We start from the raw sequence: 13,627 nt of genomic DNA on the forward strand, positions 1-13,627 counted from the left end.
GGTTAGACCGTCTCATTTCAGTTCTCTTCGCGGATTTCTGAGGCTGCCAACTTGAAAGACCGAGTGCTCATATTTAAGGTCGCATGCTTAGAAGGTCGCAGCCCCTGAATTGGGACACAGCTTGAGAAACGGCCAGTGGCGTGTTTGCGGAACGTCAATGTTGAGCTCGTGTTTCTGATCGAACCATAAAAACTGCAGCACGACCGGATGTTCAGTACACGCTGAACCGTCGCATGACCGCACGCTTTTAAAACGAATTTAAACAAAATTAATCACAGAATTTCATTAACCGAACCGATTCATTACACGTGACGCGCAAATAATGTCTGATAACGAAGACAAGTAAGTTTGAAATTATTACTTTTTCCATGAACATCGGACATTGCTATAAATATAAATTATCTTATAGAATGCATGTAACGTCATGTTGTTAAGTAATAGCAGTAACATTTTAAAATGTTTTATGTGATCCTTTATTAAATCCTTTATTTTTATATCGTGAGATCGTCAGTGTTTGTTTTGTGTGCTTGTCTCAGTATCGTGTTCATTTGTTGTTTATCAGTTTTGATGATGGAGATTTTGATGATGTTGAAGATGAAGAACCTATGGATGATCTGGAGAATGTAGAAGATGTAAGAAGTGTTTATCTCAACTAATTAAACTTGATCAGCTTCATTTCTTAATTTCTAGACTTGAAAAGATTATGACACTTAAACGTTGATGTATTTCCTTTTATATATCTAAACTGTATTTCAAACAGTGTTTCTTTTATTTATTTATTTAGTATTGTTTATACTGAATTTAATTTCTGAAATAAATATGATGGTTTTTATAGTTTTATTATAGTAATGGGAGTTAAGAAAATTACAGTAATTGAAATATATGACCAACATTTCTTCTTCACTGGTGACCATTTTAAGGGTTTATTTTGAGTGTTTTGTGTGTTAATGGCTGTTGTGTAGATGTGTATGTTTACAGCTGATGTGTTGTGTGTTTTTCCTGCAGGAGGATCAAGAGAACGTTCAGATTCTGCCGGCAGGTGAAGGTCAGCAGGCCAATCAGAAGAGGATCACCACCCCATACATGACTAAATATGAGCGTGCACGTGTGCTGGGAACACGAGCGCTGCAGATCGCGTGAGTATTTCTGACACACACACATATGATCTCTCTAATCCTAACACACATACACAACTGCATGTATGATCAGTGACATCACTTCCTCTATGACAGGATGTGTGCGCCTGTGATGGTGGAGCTGGAAGGAGAGACCGATCCACTACAGATCGCCATGAAAGAGCTGAAGTATGATAACACATGTGTACAGTATACCACACACACATACACACACATTATACTACACACACATACACACCTGTCTGAAACTCTGTTAGTCTGCCTGTACATTAACTTTGTTGTTGTTTATGAGAGTTATGTTGTGTTATTACTCTATAGTTTGTGACATGTGTTTGTGATATTGTGTTTGTGTAGTGTTTTGTTGGTGTGTTTATGTAGTTTATGATATTTGTGTTAGGGCTGCACGATATATCGCATGTGATTGTCATTGTACATCTCATCAGTAAAGTAGTTCACAGACAATCTGAGCAATTTTGCAGTCATTGTCGCTGACGTATTGCCTGTGATAATGTATGTGATATGGCTCAGCTTGTAAAAGCAGACGATCATGTCTTTCTTTTATTTATCGTGCAGCCCTAATTTGTGTGGTTTGATTGCGATGTAAGTGTGCAGTATTATGATTGTGAGGTTTGTTTTAATTCTTTCTTGTTTTGTTTTTGTCAGGAGTAGAAAGATTCCCATCATCATCCGAAGATATCTGCCTGATGGGAGTTATGAAGATTGGGGTTGTGATGAGCTCATCATCACAGATTGACACTCAGATCACGTGTACAGTATTAGAGACACAACACATCTGTGTAGATTTTATGTGTATAGCAGAGTTCAATCTCTATTTTACGTTTTTCTTTCCAGCAAGTTGTACTTGCGTTCATCCACAAGATGGCAGCACAAACACACAATAACGTTAATACTCAATGTACAGTTTTCCTGTTGAATTTAGTGATTTAATGTTTGTTTGCTTTATTGATGCAGAATTAAACAATTTTTGTAAAATAAATAAAAACTACAATAACTGTGCTCTTGCTGCCTTTGTTGTTGTAAATATCATTGTGTGTTCAGTTTTGTGTAATCAATGAAACTCTTCAGCATCTCTGTTAGTGGGTGACTGAAGTACAGTAAAATCTTTTAGATTTGCCCCATTAAATGTGTAGATTAAAAATAAATCAAATATGTTTGAGTAAAACACACAACTGTTGCTTTAAAGTGAATAAATTATTACCTTATATTACATTTTCTGTGACTTATTTTATATACATAGAGTACATGCATGAATATCATACTACATTTTCCAAAATGTGCATTCCACAACATGATGCGCTTGACCCTTCATTGTCAATTTGACATCAGTAATATATTGACATCAGTAATATATTTTTTACATTGCTTTATTGGCTGTAATTTGTTAATATAGATAAAGTTGTTATTTAAAATATATTTTATTTCTGAAATTGTTCCAGTTGCTGACGTAAAAATACAAAATAAGTAGGTGACGAACACCGTGTGCTCGATTTCATGTGTCGCTTCACTGATCAGTGTTCGCTGCGCAGACCGTTCGCTGTATGACGTCACATTCCCGCGAGAGCGATTCAAGAGCAGAATTTTCAACACAGCACACAGGTGTCCTCATCGTGTCTTCATCGTTTGAATTTGAGACCTCCAACTCATTTCTTCTGACTCTGATAATCGCTGAATCACTCACAAATGATGACGACTTCAGGAGTAGTTAAGTAATTCTCTCTTAATAGTTTAGGTTAAACGTCAACTATCGTCTAATTTGGACTAGCGTTTGATGCACAATTATTGTGAACAATATAATTGAATGTTGTAATTACGCATTTTGCAGTTGTATAATATATGTAAATAACACATCTGCCCCTCAAATTTACCCAGCCTAAGTAGGCCTATACTTAAAAAAGAAAACAAGCTTCTCTTTTTGTGGTTCCCCCAGTGAAATAGCACTTCATGTTTTTTTGGAATTGTGATTTTACACAACTCTTTTGGATTGATTTCTGTAAATATATTAACCATAACCTTATGTTGCCAAAACAAGAGAAAATGGGCATTATAACTAATCTTTACTGTTACTAGATAAGTTTCATATTCATTCATTATTTTTGAAAAGGAAATCTAACTATACACCAAAGCTCTCTTATCTTCTAAAAATCCCAAAGCTATTAAGATATTAAAACTCCTTTAAACTGTTTTTTTTAAAAGTCCTACTGGAACACATTTTTTCTTATTATTGTAACGTTTTAATATATAAATCTTGTATGTCTCTGTACATTTTCATTTAATGTATTGTACATTGAAACCCCGGCAATGAAAAAGTAAGAAATAAACAACACGGCCATTATTGTTTATAGTAATGTTATACCAACATGGGTTAAAGGTGGTGTGTGTAAATTTTAGCGACATTTAGTGGTAAGATTGTGAATTGCTCACCCCTCAATTTTAAAACCCATATGGTAGCCGCCACAGGACAAACATGTTGTTGTCTGAGACAAAATCTGAAATGAGCACTGTATAACGATTTGTCCGTTTAGGGCAACTGTAGAAACATGACGTCAACTTTCATGGCCCACGGTGTATGGAGATAAAAACGTCTCATTCTAAGATAATAAAAACAATACAGTTTATTATGTAAAGTCTTTATACACCACTGATAATATAGTTATGTAGATTATGTTACATTTCTGTCAAGAGATCCTACTAAAGGTTACAAAATACACATTTAAGTTACCTGCTTTACCTGGATCCTGGTCATCATGGCCTGATCTTTTTCTGATCTTTTAAAACAGTGAGGTGATTATTTCAAATTAGGGGTGCACCGATATATCAGGCGATGATGCTTGTTATGCTTCTCAATGAAATACGGTGAAATGCCGCTACATCCAAAAGCCAGAAGGCTTGTGCAGAAACTCAATGTGCACTACAGACGAAGAACCATACACACATGACACACAGCTCCAGGAAATGTCTTAAGGATATATTTATATTGCTGTTCCTCAGGTATTTTCATGATAATAAAGAATATTTATAATTATTGTAATGGAGGGGCGTGACCTCCCACAATTTAACTGGTTGAGGCGGCAGATATGAACTTGACTCCGGTCAGAGAATCAGGCTCCAGAGGATGTATGTTTGGTTAACAGAGCTTTATTTAGTTGCATTGGTATTTGTTTTGTGTTTGAGTTTGTGGTCTACAAGAAAAGATAAACATATAATAAGGTTATCAATTTAAGCTGTAAAACAATGATGTGAAGATAAATGAACTATAGCAATAACCATTATATCAATAACATATAGCAATAATATATTAATCAACAGTGGTTAATATAGTCACTAATAGCAGAAACAGCAGCTTTTAACTTAAAGTGCACAAATATTAATTGTAGCTGTTACCAACATTACAAATAGACTACAAAATGGAGTATTGAATAAATCACGAGGTGATTAACTGCACATAGCTCACGGAGAACATAAACGGAGATTCACTTCACAATAATCTCCTACACTAAATTGTAACAGTCAACTATAAGATATAAACACTCATAGAACACACAAAGTGATATACAACAATGTTATCATAAATTATCGGCGATAATTAGCAAAGTAATCTCAATCTAGTGTGCCGTGAAGAAAGGAAAATTAGGCTTTAATGACATCTCTTACATAACTCTGATTCAAATAATGAAACTATAGACCCCTTCACGGTTCACGTCACAGGCGGTTCCCACTGCGCATGTCGGGGTCAGAAAAGTCATTACAGCAGATTGAGTTCCGTATTATTCGGTATCGTCAAAAATGCCTACTTACGTCGTGGGCTGTGAAAATCGCACCAGGTCTTCAGTTAAGTTTTCGCGATTCATGCAGAATCTCAAAAACAAAAAAATACAACATCTGCGTCTGCAAGCAATTAAATGTGCAGACTGGGACAATGCAAATATCAAAGAGGCTTGTGTTTGTAGCGCTCACTTCGTTTGAGGTAAGACATCATTTTTCAGCCCTGTTAGATTAAATTATAAAGCCTAAATGGTATGAACAGTTTGACCCCGTGCTGCGCGCGCACCCGATCGTCATTCAATGTTTACAAACCTTGAAGGGGTCTATACAGTTAAACTAACACACATATTGTTCATGTATGTAGTAATACATCAAACTCTTGTAAATGTTCAAAATACTCACTTTTTCCTCACGAACGCACAAACCAGACAGAATGATGAAAGGAATAACTAAAAAGTCTGCTGCCTTTCTAAACAGACCTCTAAAATGCAGTAGCACTCACTCAACTGACATCAAACTGCAGTAGCGCCGTCCACCAGCAGGGGGCGTGGACAGGCTTTCCAACAATTATTATGTTTGATGAGTGTTGCTTTTTCAAACGCATGTTATGAACGATTAAAACTAACAGTGATTTCAGATCGATAAGGACTTATTGATCAAAAGCTGTACCGTATAAGCCGCATCATTCAAAAATGCGTCATTAAGACGAAATAACATATAAGTCGCAGTGGACTTTACGTCACGTTTATTTAGAAAATTATTTCACAAAATACAAGCCGAAGAACAGACATTTCATCTGGAAAGGCAAGTTATTCAACTAAACAATAGCGGACAGAACAGCAGGCTGAATAGATGTCTGTACATTAAAGTAATATTATCAGTTATTTAAAGGGATAGTTCGGCCAAAAACGATATTAAACCCATGATTTACTCACCCCCAAGCTGTCCGAGTTGCATATGTCCATCGTTTTTCAGACAAACACATTTTCGGATATTTTAGAAAATATTTTAGATCTTTCTGTTGATTAAATGTAATGTTACGGGGTCCAGCAATAGTCCACGACCTTCAAGTCCAAAAAAGTGCATCCATCCTTCACAAATTAAATCCAAACGGCTCCAGGATGATAAACAAAGGTCTTCTGTGGGTAATCCGTGCGGTGTTGTTGTAGAAATATCCATATTTAAAATGTTATTAACGTAATTAACTACCTTCCGGTAGCGCCGCCATCTTGGAGTCATCCGCATTCAGGATGAGAGCTTACGCAGCATACAGCGGTTTCTCTGTTGCTGCTCTGTGCCCCCACCCTCCGAATTTGTCATACGTCACTAAGAAAAGTGCGTACACTACGCTAATACTCTCTCCTGAGTCTAAGATGGCGGCGCTACCGGAAGGTAGTTTATAAAGTTAATAACATTTTAAATATGGATATTTCTACAACAACACCGCACGGATTACCCACAGAAGACCTTTGTTTATCATCCTGGAGCCGTTTGGATTTAATTTGTGAAGGATGGACGCACTTTTTTGGACTTGAAGGTCGTGGACTATTGCTGGACCCCGTAACATTACATTTAATCAACAGAAAGATCTAAAATATTTTCTAAAATATCCGAAAATGTGTTTGTCTGAAAAACGATGGACATATGCAACTTGGACAGCTTGGGGGTGAGTAAATAATGGGTTTAATATCGTTTTTGGCCGAACTATCCCTTTAACCGAACAAGCCAACTAGCGTGAAGTTCGCAGACTCGTCATTCCACATCACTGAATCCATTGAATTACATAAATACAGGACTCTCACGGCTGTAGACGGTAATGTTGTCTTTTGCTTCATAAGTGTCAAAATTAATTCATACTGACTTACAAGGCGCACCTGACTATAAGACACAGCACCAGCCAAGTTATGAAAAAAAAACGCGGTTTATAGACCAAAAAATATGGTAGTACATAAAATAGCTGTGAATAATATCGGTTGTTCGATTCAGAGTAGTTATCGGCCAGGTATTATTAGTGTGTATCGGTAGAATGTTAGTAGAATGCAGTTAACGGATGTAAATACAATTATATCACAGATGATCGAAATCTTCAATACATCACTCAGTAAGAGAGAGAGGACAAAAATTAAATTGATCTCTCTCTCTCTCTCTCTCTCATGCACAGTTTAGGAATGTTCAGATGCAGACCTGCTCTGTGTGTGTGTGTGTGTGTGCGTGTGTGCGTGCGTGCGTGCGTGCGTGTGTGTGTGTGTGTGTTCCAGTGAAACTGTGCGCTATAAGCCCCCTCCCTCCCCAGAGCTGAATGAGTCTCTTTGTTTAAGCAAAGTATCACACAGATGATTAAATCAGGGGAATTAGAAATCAGCCTGAACTCTCAACACACACACACACACACACAGATATGCATAACAGCATTTACACAATATTAATGTAGAAATGCAGAAGCCGTTGAGATGATGTTAATGATTTCAGCCAATCAGAGTGAAGCTCCAGTACACAAGAGCTTCATCCCAGTTCAGTAGACTACACACTGCACGTACTGCCATGATGAATGTAAAGTGCACACTTCTTAGTGTTTACTAAAATAATGCACCAGCCATACAAGAGTTCGCAAAAACACAATATAATCAGTCAAGAAAAAAGTTTATAATTGTTGATCATCCGGGAATAAAAAAAAAGTCTGTGTCAGGACTGAGAATATAAATATGAAAGAAATGACTTTTCTTCATGAAAGTGAGTTTGTATGGACTTTAGCTTTATTTAAAGTGAGGGAGGTTAGTCATTGCTCTCTTCTATTTACACTGAAAAACAACAACACTTACCCACCACAACATTACACAACAAAAACATATCCAACATCAGAATAAAACACTACTGATAAAAAACAAACAAAACAACAAATATAAATAATATTCTGTAATATATATAAAACAAGGATGACCTACTGTAAGATGTAGGCTCTAACATTGAGTTTTTGCTTGTTTTTCTTTCAATAATAAATCGCCTAAAAGTCTACAATCAAAAGGGACGAAAACATAATTAAACTTTGTTTACAGAAACATAACATCAGTCGTAACTTTTACTAAATTATATCATGATGTTTAATTTCTAGCTGAAAATGGAAACCCTTTACATTGTCATGTGTTCATGTGTTATTTTCACAAAATATGTTTAAAAAATATAAAAAACACACAACATTTTGTAAAATTATAATGAAAATATACTTTTCACAATAATAGTTTTGCATCCTGACGTGATTTAAACTCTGCGTCAAATTTTTGATTTTATATATTGGAAACTTGACAGATGGTAAAGGTGTTTTTACTTCATTACAGCGTCACGTCTGTGTTTAGAGTAACAAGGTAAAGACTGATATTTACAAACAAACACGAGACAGTGGTGAAGATGTTCAGTGGAGTTATGGCAACACAATTACAACATAACAATAGAAAAGATTACAACAATGCAAACACATCATTATTATTCTGATGACAATATGGCCTTATTTTGGTTAATAAAACGAGATTATTCATTTATACAAATAAAAAACACAGATGTATAGATAACATGATCAGGTATTGTGTTTGTGTTGGGTGAAGTTTGAGATCTTCTGCTAAACCACACAAAGAAACTCATCTATTTGTTCCTGTTTTAATGTTTTGGTCTCTTACTTTGGTAATATGTAACACTTGAAATACCATAGGAGTCAACTTTCTTGAATCTAATGAGAATAAGATCACAAATCTTTGTGATGGGCCATGTTTTAAAAGCCTGAGGCACATGGTGATAATATTTTCCCTGCAGATCTCCACACACTCCAGAAGGTTTCTCTCAGATCTCCATCCGTGTAGATTGTAGTGCAGGTGAAAATATTTCATGATTTTCAAGCACATATACACTAGTTTAGACCTTTCAGCTACTGGATATTAAACAGGAGCAAAACCTTAAGTTGTATGTGTTTGTCACGGTCGAGACAGTGTGGTGTATACGGGCTGCTCCCAGTGTGTAGGGCTGTGTGACTGCGGCACAGACCCGGGGTCCGGGATGGCCGTGTATAGGGGCCTCTGTGAAGGGCCCATGTAAGAGAAAGCAGAGTAAAGGCCGGAGGTCTGACCGGAGTGGGCGTAATAGGAGCCGGACGCCTGGTGATCGGCGTATTCTGCAAACTGGGCACGGGACGCCAGTGAAGGGAAGGCGGAGCTATAGTGCGGCAGGCTGAGAGGCGTGTAGGTGACGTGAGAGCCGCTCGCCGAGGCCGCCGCCTCGCTGGAGAAGTGCGCCTCGCTCTTTATCTGAGTTTTCCCGCCATCTGAGCCCAGGTGTTGCTGGGATGGCAGCTGCTGTTTGGACAGCCAGGCGGTGGAGTGCCCGCTGGCGGCCGCCAGGGCTGACGAGATGCCGTACGTGTACGGGGAAGCCGAGGATCCAGAGCCTGTGCCGCCCGACGCCTGCGCCACGCCGGGGTGCCCGTTCGGCGGTAAGTACTGGTCAAATTCATTAACGTCAAACGGCTCCATGTTGGCCATCACATCGTGGCTGATCTCACCAATGTCCACGTTACCAAAGTCGATGTGAGGTTTACTGCTCCCGGACGCAGAGGAGGAGCTTCCATCTGCTCCCACCCCGAGACCGCCCCTGGAACCCCCGGCTCCACCCTCACGCTTCCCGTCCCCGGATTTACCCCCCTGCAGTTCTGTCTTAGGTGTGGTAGGGGGCGTAGGAGGGCTGTGATTCTGACCTGATAAAAGAACAAACACACGGAGAAGAATGTTATGGAAAAGTGTTGTCGAAGGTTGATGACGAAGGTTGATGTAAGCAGGTGTTTGTGATTCTGACCTGTAGCGTGAGGGTGATGCCCGTCACCCAGCGGTGATCCTGCCCCGTGTGCCACCTCCAGGTGCAGGCTCTTGTAATGTGATTGGCTGTGACTGACCTCACCCTCAGAGTGGCCGTCGGTCTCAGAGTTGGTTCCTAGTTTGCCATTCTTGCGTCGACGTGGCTGGTATTTGTACTCGGGATAATCCTTCTTATGCTGTTTCCTCAAACGCTCGGCTTCTTCAATGAAAGGCCTCTTATCCGCTTCGTTGAGGAGCCTGAAACACACACGCATAAAAACAGCTCATTTTCTGCATGATATAATGTTACATTGATCTCTTCAGTGAAACAGGCCTACAAATATTTTTTACAATGCAAAAAATAATGAAGATTTAAACAGGTTTAATCCTGTTTATATATATCACAGTGCCAATAAAATCATAATTTTTCCATCTATCTATGTGACATCTGGCTGTCTGATTCCTGAACTGTTAAATAATAAGAACGGCTCAGATTTCTGCTCTTGTGTTTAGTAGTTGTAATAGTGCAGCTGGTGTTGGAGGCCGTCTGTTACCCCATCATGTGTGGAGCGAGACACTTTTATTTACTGGACTCTCCATACATTTCAGTGTCCAGGAGTGTATTTAACACCTTCACTGCTGTGTCTGTAAGTTCAGTGAAGTCACACTCAATGCTTCATTAAAATAAACTATTTAAGATAAATAAACTCAGTAACGGCTGATGTTGGCTTTCAGTCGTATGTTAATGGAGCTGTTTGTGGCATGTGTGCGCGCGCAGGCGTGCGATTACTCTTTCCACGTCAGCTCCTGAAGGGATTTGTCCCTCTAATATGGTCTTCTGAAGGAATGATTATTCCCAGCTAAAGCCCACGAGAACCTCAAAACCTGAGCACCTCAGAAGTGACAACTGCTGTGTCCAGGTCTTATTAGGTTTATAATAAATCTGGACATCACGACTACTGACAAGAGCAGAACTCACTGTGGATGCATTAAACTGTGTTATTAACTAATATAATTATCATCATAAATTTATGTCTGTCATTTCTTAAGTGATTAATGTTTGAGGTTGTGTTTGAGGCAGTTTGAACCACTTTTAATTTATTTATCTGGATATAGTTTTGCAAGTTTACGCGAACGTCAAGGTGTACGATCATCTGATCTTGTTGTACATTTTTACTATTATAATGATTGTTGTTGTGGTTTAATGTCATCTGTTCTCACCTCCAGAGTTTGCCGAGAGTTTTGCTGAGCTCGGCGTTGTGCAGATGCGGATATTGATCTGCCAGTTTCCTGCGCGCGGCCTGCGCCCACACCATGAACGCGTTCATCGGCCGCTTCACGTGCGGTTTGCTTTTACTGCCCGAGTTCACTCGCACGGGCATGGGCACGAGAGTCCAGTCGTAGCCGTTCAGCACCTGACTGACCGCCTCACGGATGCCGATGGGGAAACGATCGTCCTCGTCGTCCGACTTTACCGAGACGCCCCCGGAAACGCCCGCCGCCTCCTCGCCGACGCCCGACATCTGGGGCGGCTGGCAGGGCAACGGGGAGTCCGGCCCTCCGGCAGCGCCCGACGAGTGCCCGGGGGACATGGAGTGGCCATCGTCGGACACCCCAGGACTCATCTCCACCTCAGATAAACTGTGTTCCTCCGTTGACATCGCTTCTCTTGCGCTCCGGTCACGGGTGTCGGTAAGTTAACGGTTCTGTTTGTGCTCGGTTGATTTATGTCCTCCAGTAGAACTTTACCAGTCTTTACACATACGCTTGGTTCTTTCACAACGAACCCATTCACTGTCTTCCTCAGGATGAAGATCTGCTTTACCAAGACCTGCGAAACAATCCACATAAAGATCATCAGAAGACAACAGGTGCGTCATACATTTACAACAATAAAGTGATTGCGTTCCGTGTCCAAACGGTTAGTATTTTATATTAAAATGTTAGAGTTTACAGATGTAAGGGAACAACCTGACTGCTGTTCATAACGCAGCACTCAAACATCTCGAGAACAAGATAAACGTGTTCAGGAAAAGTGGCTCTAAACACTGTGGCTTTTACTTTATTTACAATTCATCTGTTTCCAGAGCAGCGCTGCAATCATACTGTGGCGTCAGTGTGTGTTATTTTAGCTTCACTCCTGCTAACAGGCTACTGTTGAAGGTCTGGCGGTTTGTTCAAGCTCCCGGGAGAGAAGCTGCTGGAATAATACCGGCTTCATTGCTGGATAAACAGTGACGGTGTGCCCGCGCGCGCGGCTGAATCACACATGTGTTTGTGTGTGAAAGCACAAGCGACGACTTAACTGAGAGCACATACATGACGCGTTACACACAACATGAGACATTACTGACAGGATTTCTTTCAGCATGTGCCCTGTATGCTTGACTGTTTCTGATTATTAAAGATCTGTGTGTGTCTTGTGAGAGAAATGTGACCCATCTGACTTTAGTTACTGCTGTCAGATCAGTTTTAATTATAGTCAGACACGGATGAGCAGATGCTGTCAGATTTGTGTCTTTCGTTTTTCCATCTTAATACGTCTCTTTTAGAGTAAATGTATTTGTATAGGCTAGCACTGAATATTAAATCGTTTTAGTAACACGTGTACTATTGCTTCAGTAATATTTCTGAATAGAGCGCTTGTGTTTGCGCAGTTTTCCATTAAACTTGTTTCAGTACAAAAAGCGCCTGTTTTGCGCGAACATGTGCGGAAGTTACACCTCTGTACTGAAGCTCATTATCTGTCTTTCTGTCACCACTCATTTTATTTTTTTAAATGTGATTTAGTCCATCGTTAAGCACATTACTGTATTTCGACAAAGTTTTCAAATAATTTGTGCCAGTTCATTCAATAAGATCATAACGCCTGGCTTGGCAATAATTTGCCCCTAATTTTCACATGCCAAAACAAAAACTCTCCTAAAGGACACAATTCCAATTAAATGCCAACAAACATCTCGACATTTATGTTGTTAAAAATTTAATAACATCAGATTTAAGCATATTGATCACTTTGTTAATTTCTGCAAAGTCGGACTATTACGAACTCGCATTTATAGTTTGACTCAGTTGTTTTTTTCCACAGTCATATGAACACTTTTAAATCTTAAGGGAAATTTCGATTACAGACTACAAAATTAGCTCACAGTGTACAGGAAAATATTGTGTCACGTAGTTAACTTTTAAAAATGTCCTTAGCAAATGTTTCAAATCATCTTTAAATAATCTCTACATTTAATTAATAGTTTGAAGTTTAGTTATTCTAAAGTGTTTCGTTAGGCAAAGTGTTCAACGATAAAAAAATTACTAAATGAAAATTTACCACAACGCGACTGTGATTTACACATCGCATGAATATTTCATAGGCTATACGCATCGTGACACCAACGAGTTTAAAAGTGTGTTTTCCCAAAATAGTTTTCAAGTATTGTATGACACTTTTAGGTCCTTCCTAAATCCATTTGTTATTCATTAAGATTATTTCTTCTTTTCAGTAATCGCATAATCGTGTTACCAAACTTCAAGTACAATAACCCGTACAAAACGCATGCAATCTTAAAGTGCTAAAGTAGAGAAATAAATCCAATGTAATGTATTTAATAATTATATTTTCCCCGTTCAGACGTGATTCCAGTGTCATATATCCATATACAGTGTTAGTGAAAGAGAGAGAAAGAGAGAGAAGTAATAGCGTCAAGCGTCTTACTGCACTAAAGCAGGTCGCCCGCCCAGCGCGAGAGTCCGTCCGTCGGTTCCTGCCCCCTCGCTCGCGCTCTGAATGCCCCTCTGTGTCGCTCGCCGGGGCTTAAAGAGCCTCGTTGTGTGAAGAGTGAGAAAAAAACCAATTCACGGAAAAAATCTCTTAAAGGAGCC

General features: G+C 39.3%; 2 protein-coding genes and 1 long non-coding RNA gene across 3 annotated transcripts; 2 read left to right on the top strand and 1 right to left on the bottom strand.

Annotated features, from left to right (window-relative positions):
• The first annotated feature begins 171 nt into the window (after positions 1–171).
• Positions 172–2,153, top strand: polr2f (RNA polymerase II, I and III subunit F). Its single transcript, XM_055195118.2, has 5 exons — positions 172–342; positions 563–632; positions 1,006–1,136; positions 1,233–1,304; positions 1,800–2,153. The coding sequence occupies exons 1-5, from the start codon at positions 323–325 to the stop codon at positions 1,888–1,890; spliced, it is 384 nt and encodes a 127-aa protein (XP_055051093.1). The 5' UTR covers positions 172–322; the 3' UTR covers positions 1,891–2,153.
• A 5,497-nt stretch (positions 2,154–7,650) lies between these two features.
• On the bottom strand, positions 7,651–13,608 carry sox10 (SRY-box transcription factor 10). Its single transcript, XM_055195115.2, has 4 exons — positions 13,461–13,608; positions 10,973–11,582; positions 9,753–10,009; positions 7,651–9,654 (listed from the first exon to the last, which is right to left on the bottom strand). Exons 2-4 carry the CDS (start codon positions 11,410–11,412, stop codon positions 8,879–8,881), a joined length of 1,473 nt encoding a protein of 490 aa, XP_055051090.2. The 5' UTR covers positions 11,413–11,582; positions 13,461–13,608; the 3' UTR covers positions 7,651–8,878.
• Positions 11,532–12,935, top strand: LOC141351241 (uncharacterized). The gene is made up of 2 exons (XR_012359479.1): positions 11,532–11,622; positions 11,839–12,935. It is a non-coding gene; the product is annotated as an uncharacterized lncRNA (long non-coding RNA).
• Positions 13,609–13,627: the final 19 nt, after the last annotated feature.

Source organism: Misgurnus anguillicaudatus, chromosome 19, assembly GCF_027580225.2.
Source record: "Misgurnus anguillicaudatus chromosome 19, ASM2758022v2, whole genome shotgun sequence".
Classification (NCBI taxonomy): domain Eukaryota; kingdom Metazoa; phylum Chordata; class Actinopteri; order Cypriniformes; family Cobitidae; genus Misgurnus; species Misgurnus anguillicaudatus.

Excerpts from the sequence above, each read along its gene's own strand:
- polr2f (XM_055195118.2), top strand. The coding sequence starts at position 323 with ATGTCTGATAACGAAGACAA. Across the intron at positions 1,137-1,232 it reads ACACGAGCGCTGCAGATCGC|GATGTGTGCGCCTGTGATGG; the intron begins GTGAGTATTTCT and ends CCTCTATGACAG. Across the intron at positions 1,305-1,799 it reads ATCGCCATGAAAGAGCTGAA|GAGTAGAAAGATTCCCATCA; the intron begins GTATGATAACAC and ends TGTTTTTGTCAG.
- sox10 (XM_055195115.2), bottom strand. The coding sequence starts at position 11,412 with ATGTCAACGGAGGAACACAGTTTATCTGAGGTGGAGATGAGTCCTGGG. Across the intron at positions 10,010-10,972 it reads ACTCTCGGCAAACTCTGGAG|GCTCCTCAACGAAGCGGATA; the intron begins GTGAGAACAGAT and ends TGTGTGTTTCAG. Across the intron at positions 9,655-9,752 it reads GCATCACCCTCACGCTACAG|GTCAGAATCACAGCCCTCCT; the intron begins GTCAGAATCACA and ends TTCTTTTATCAG.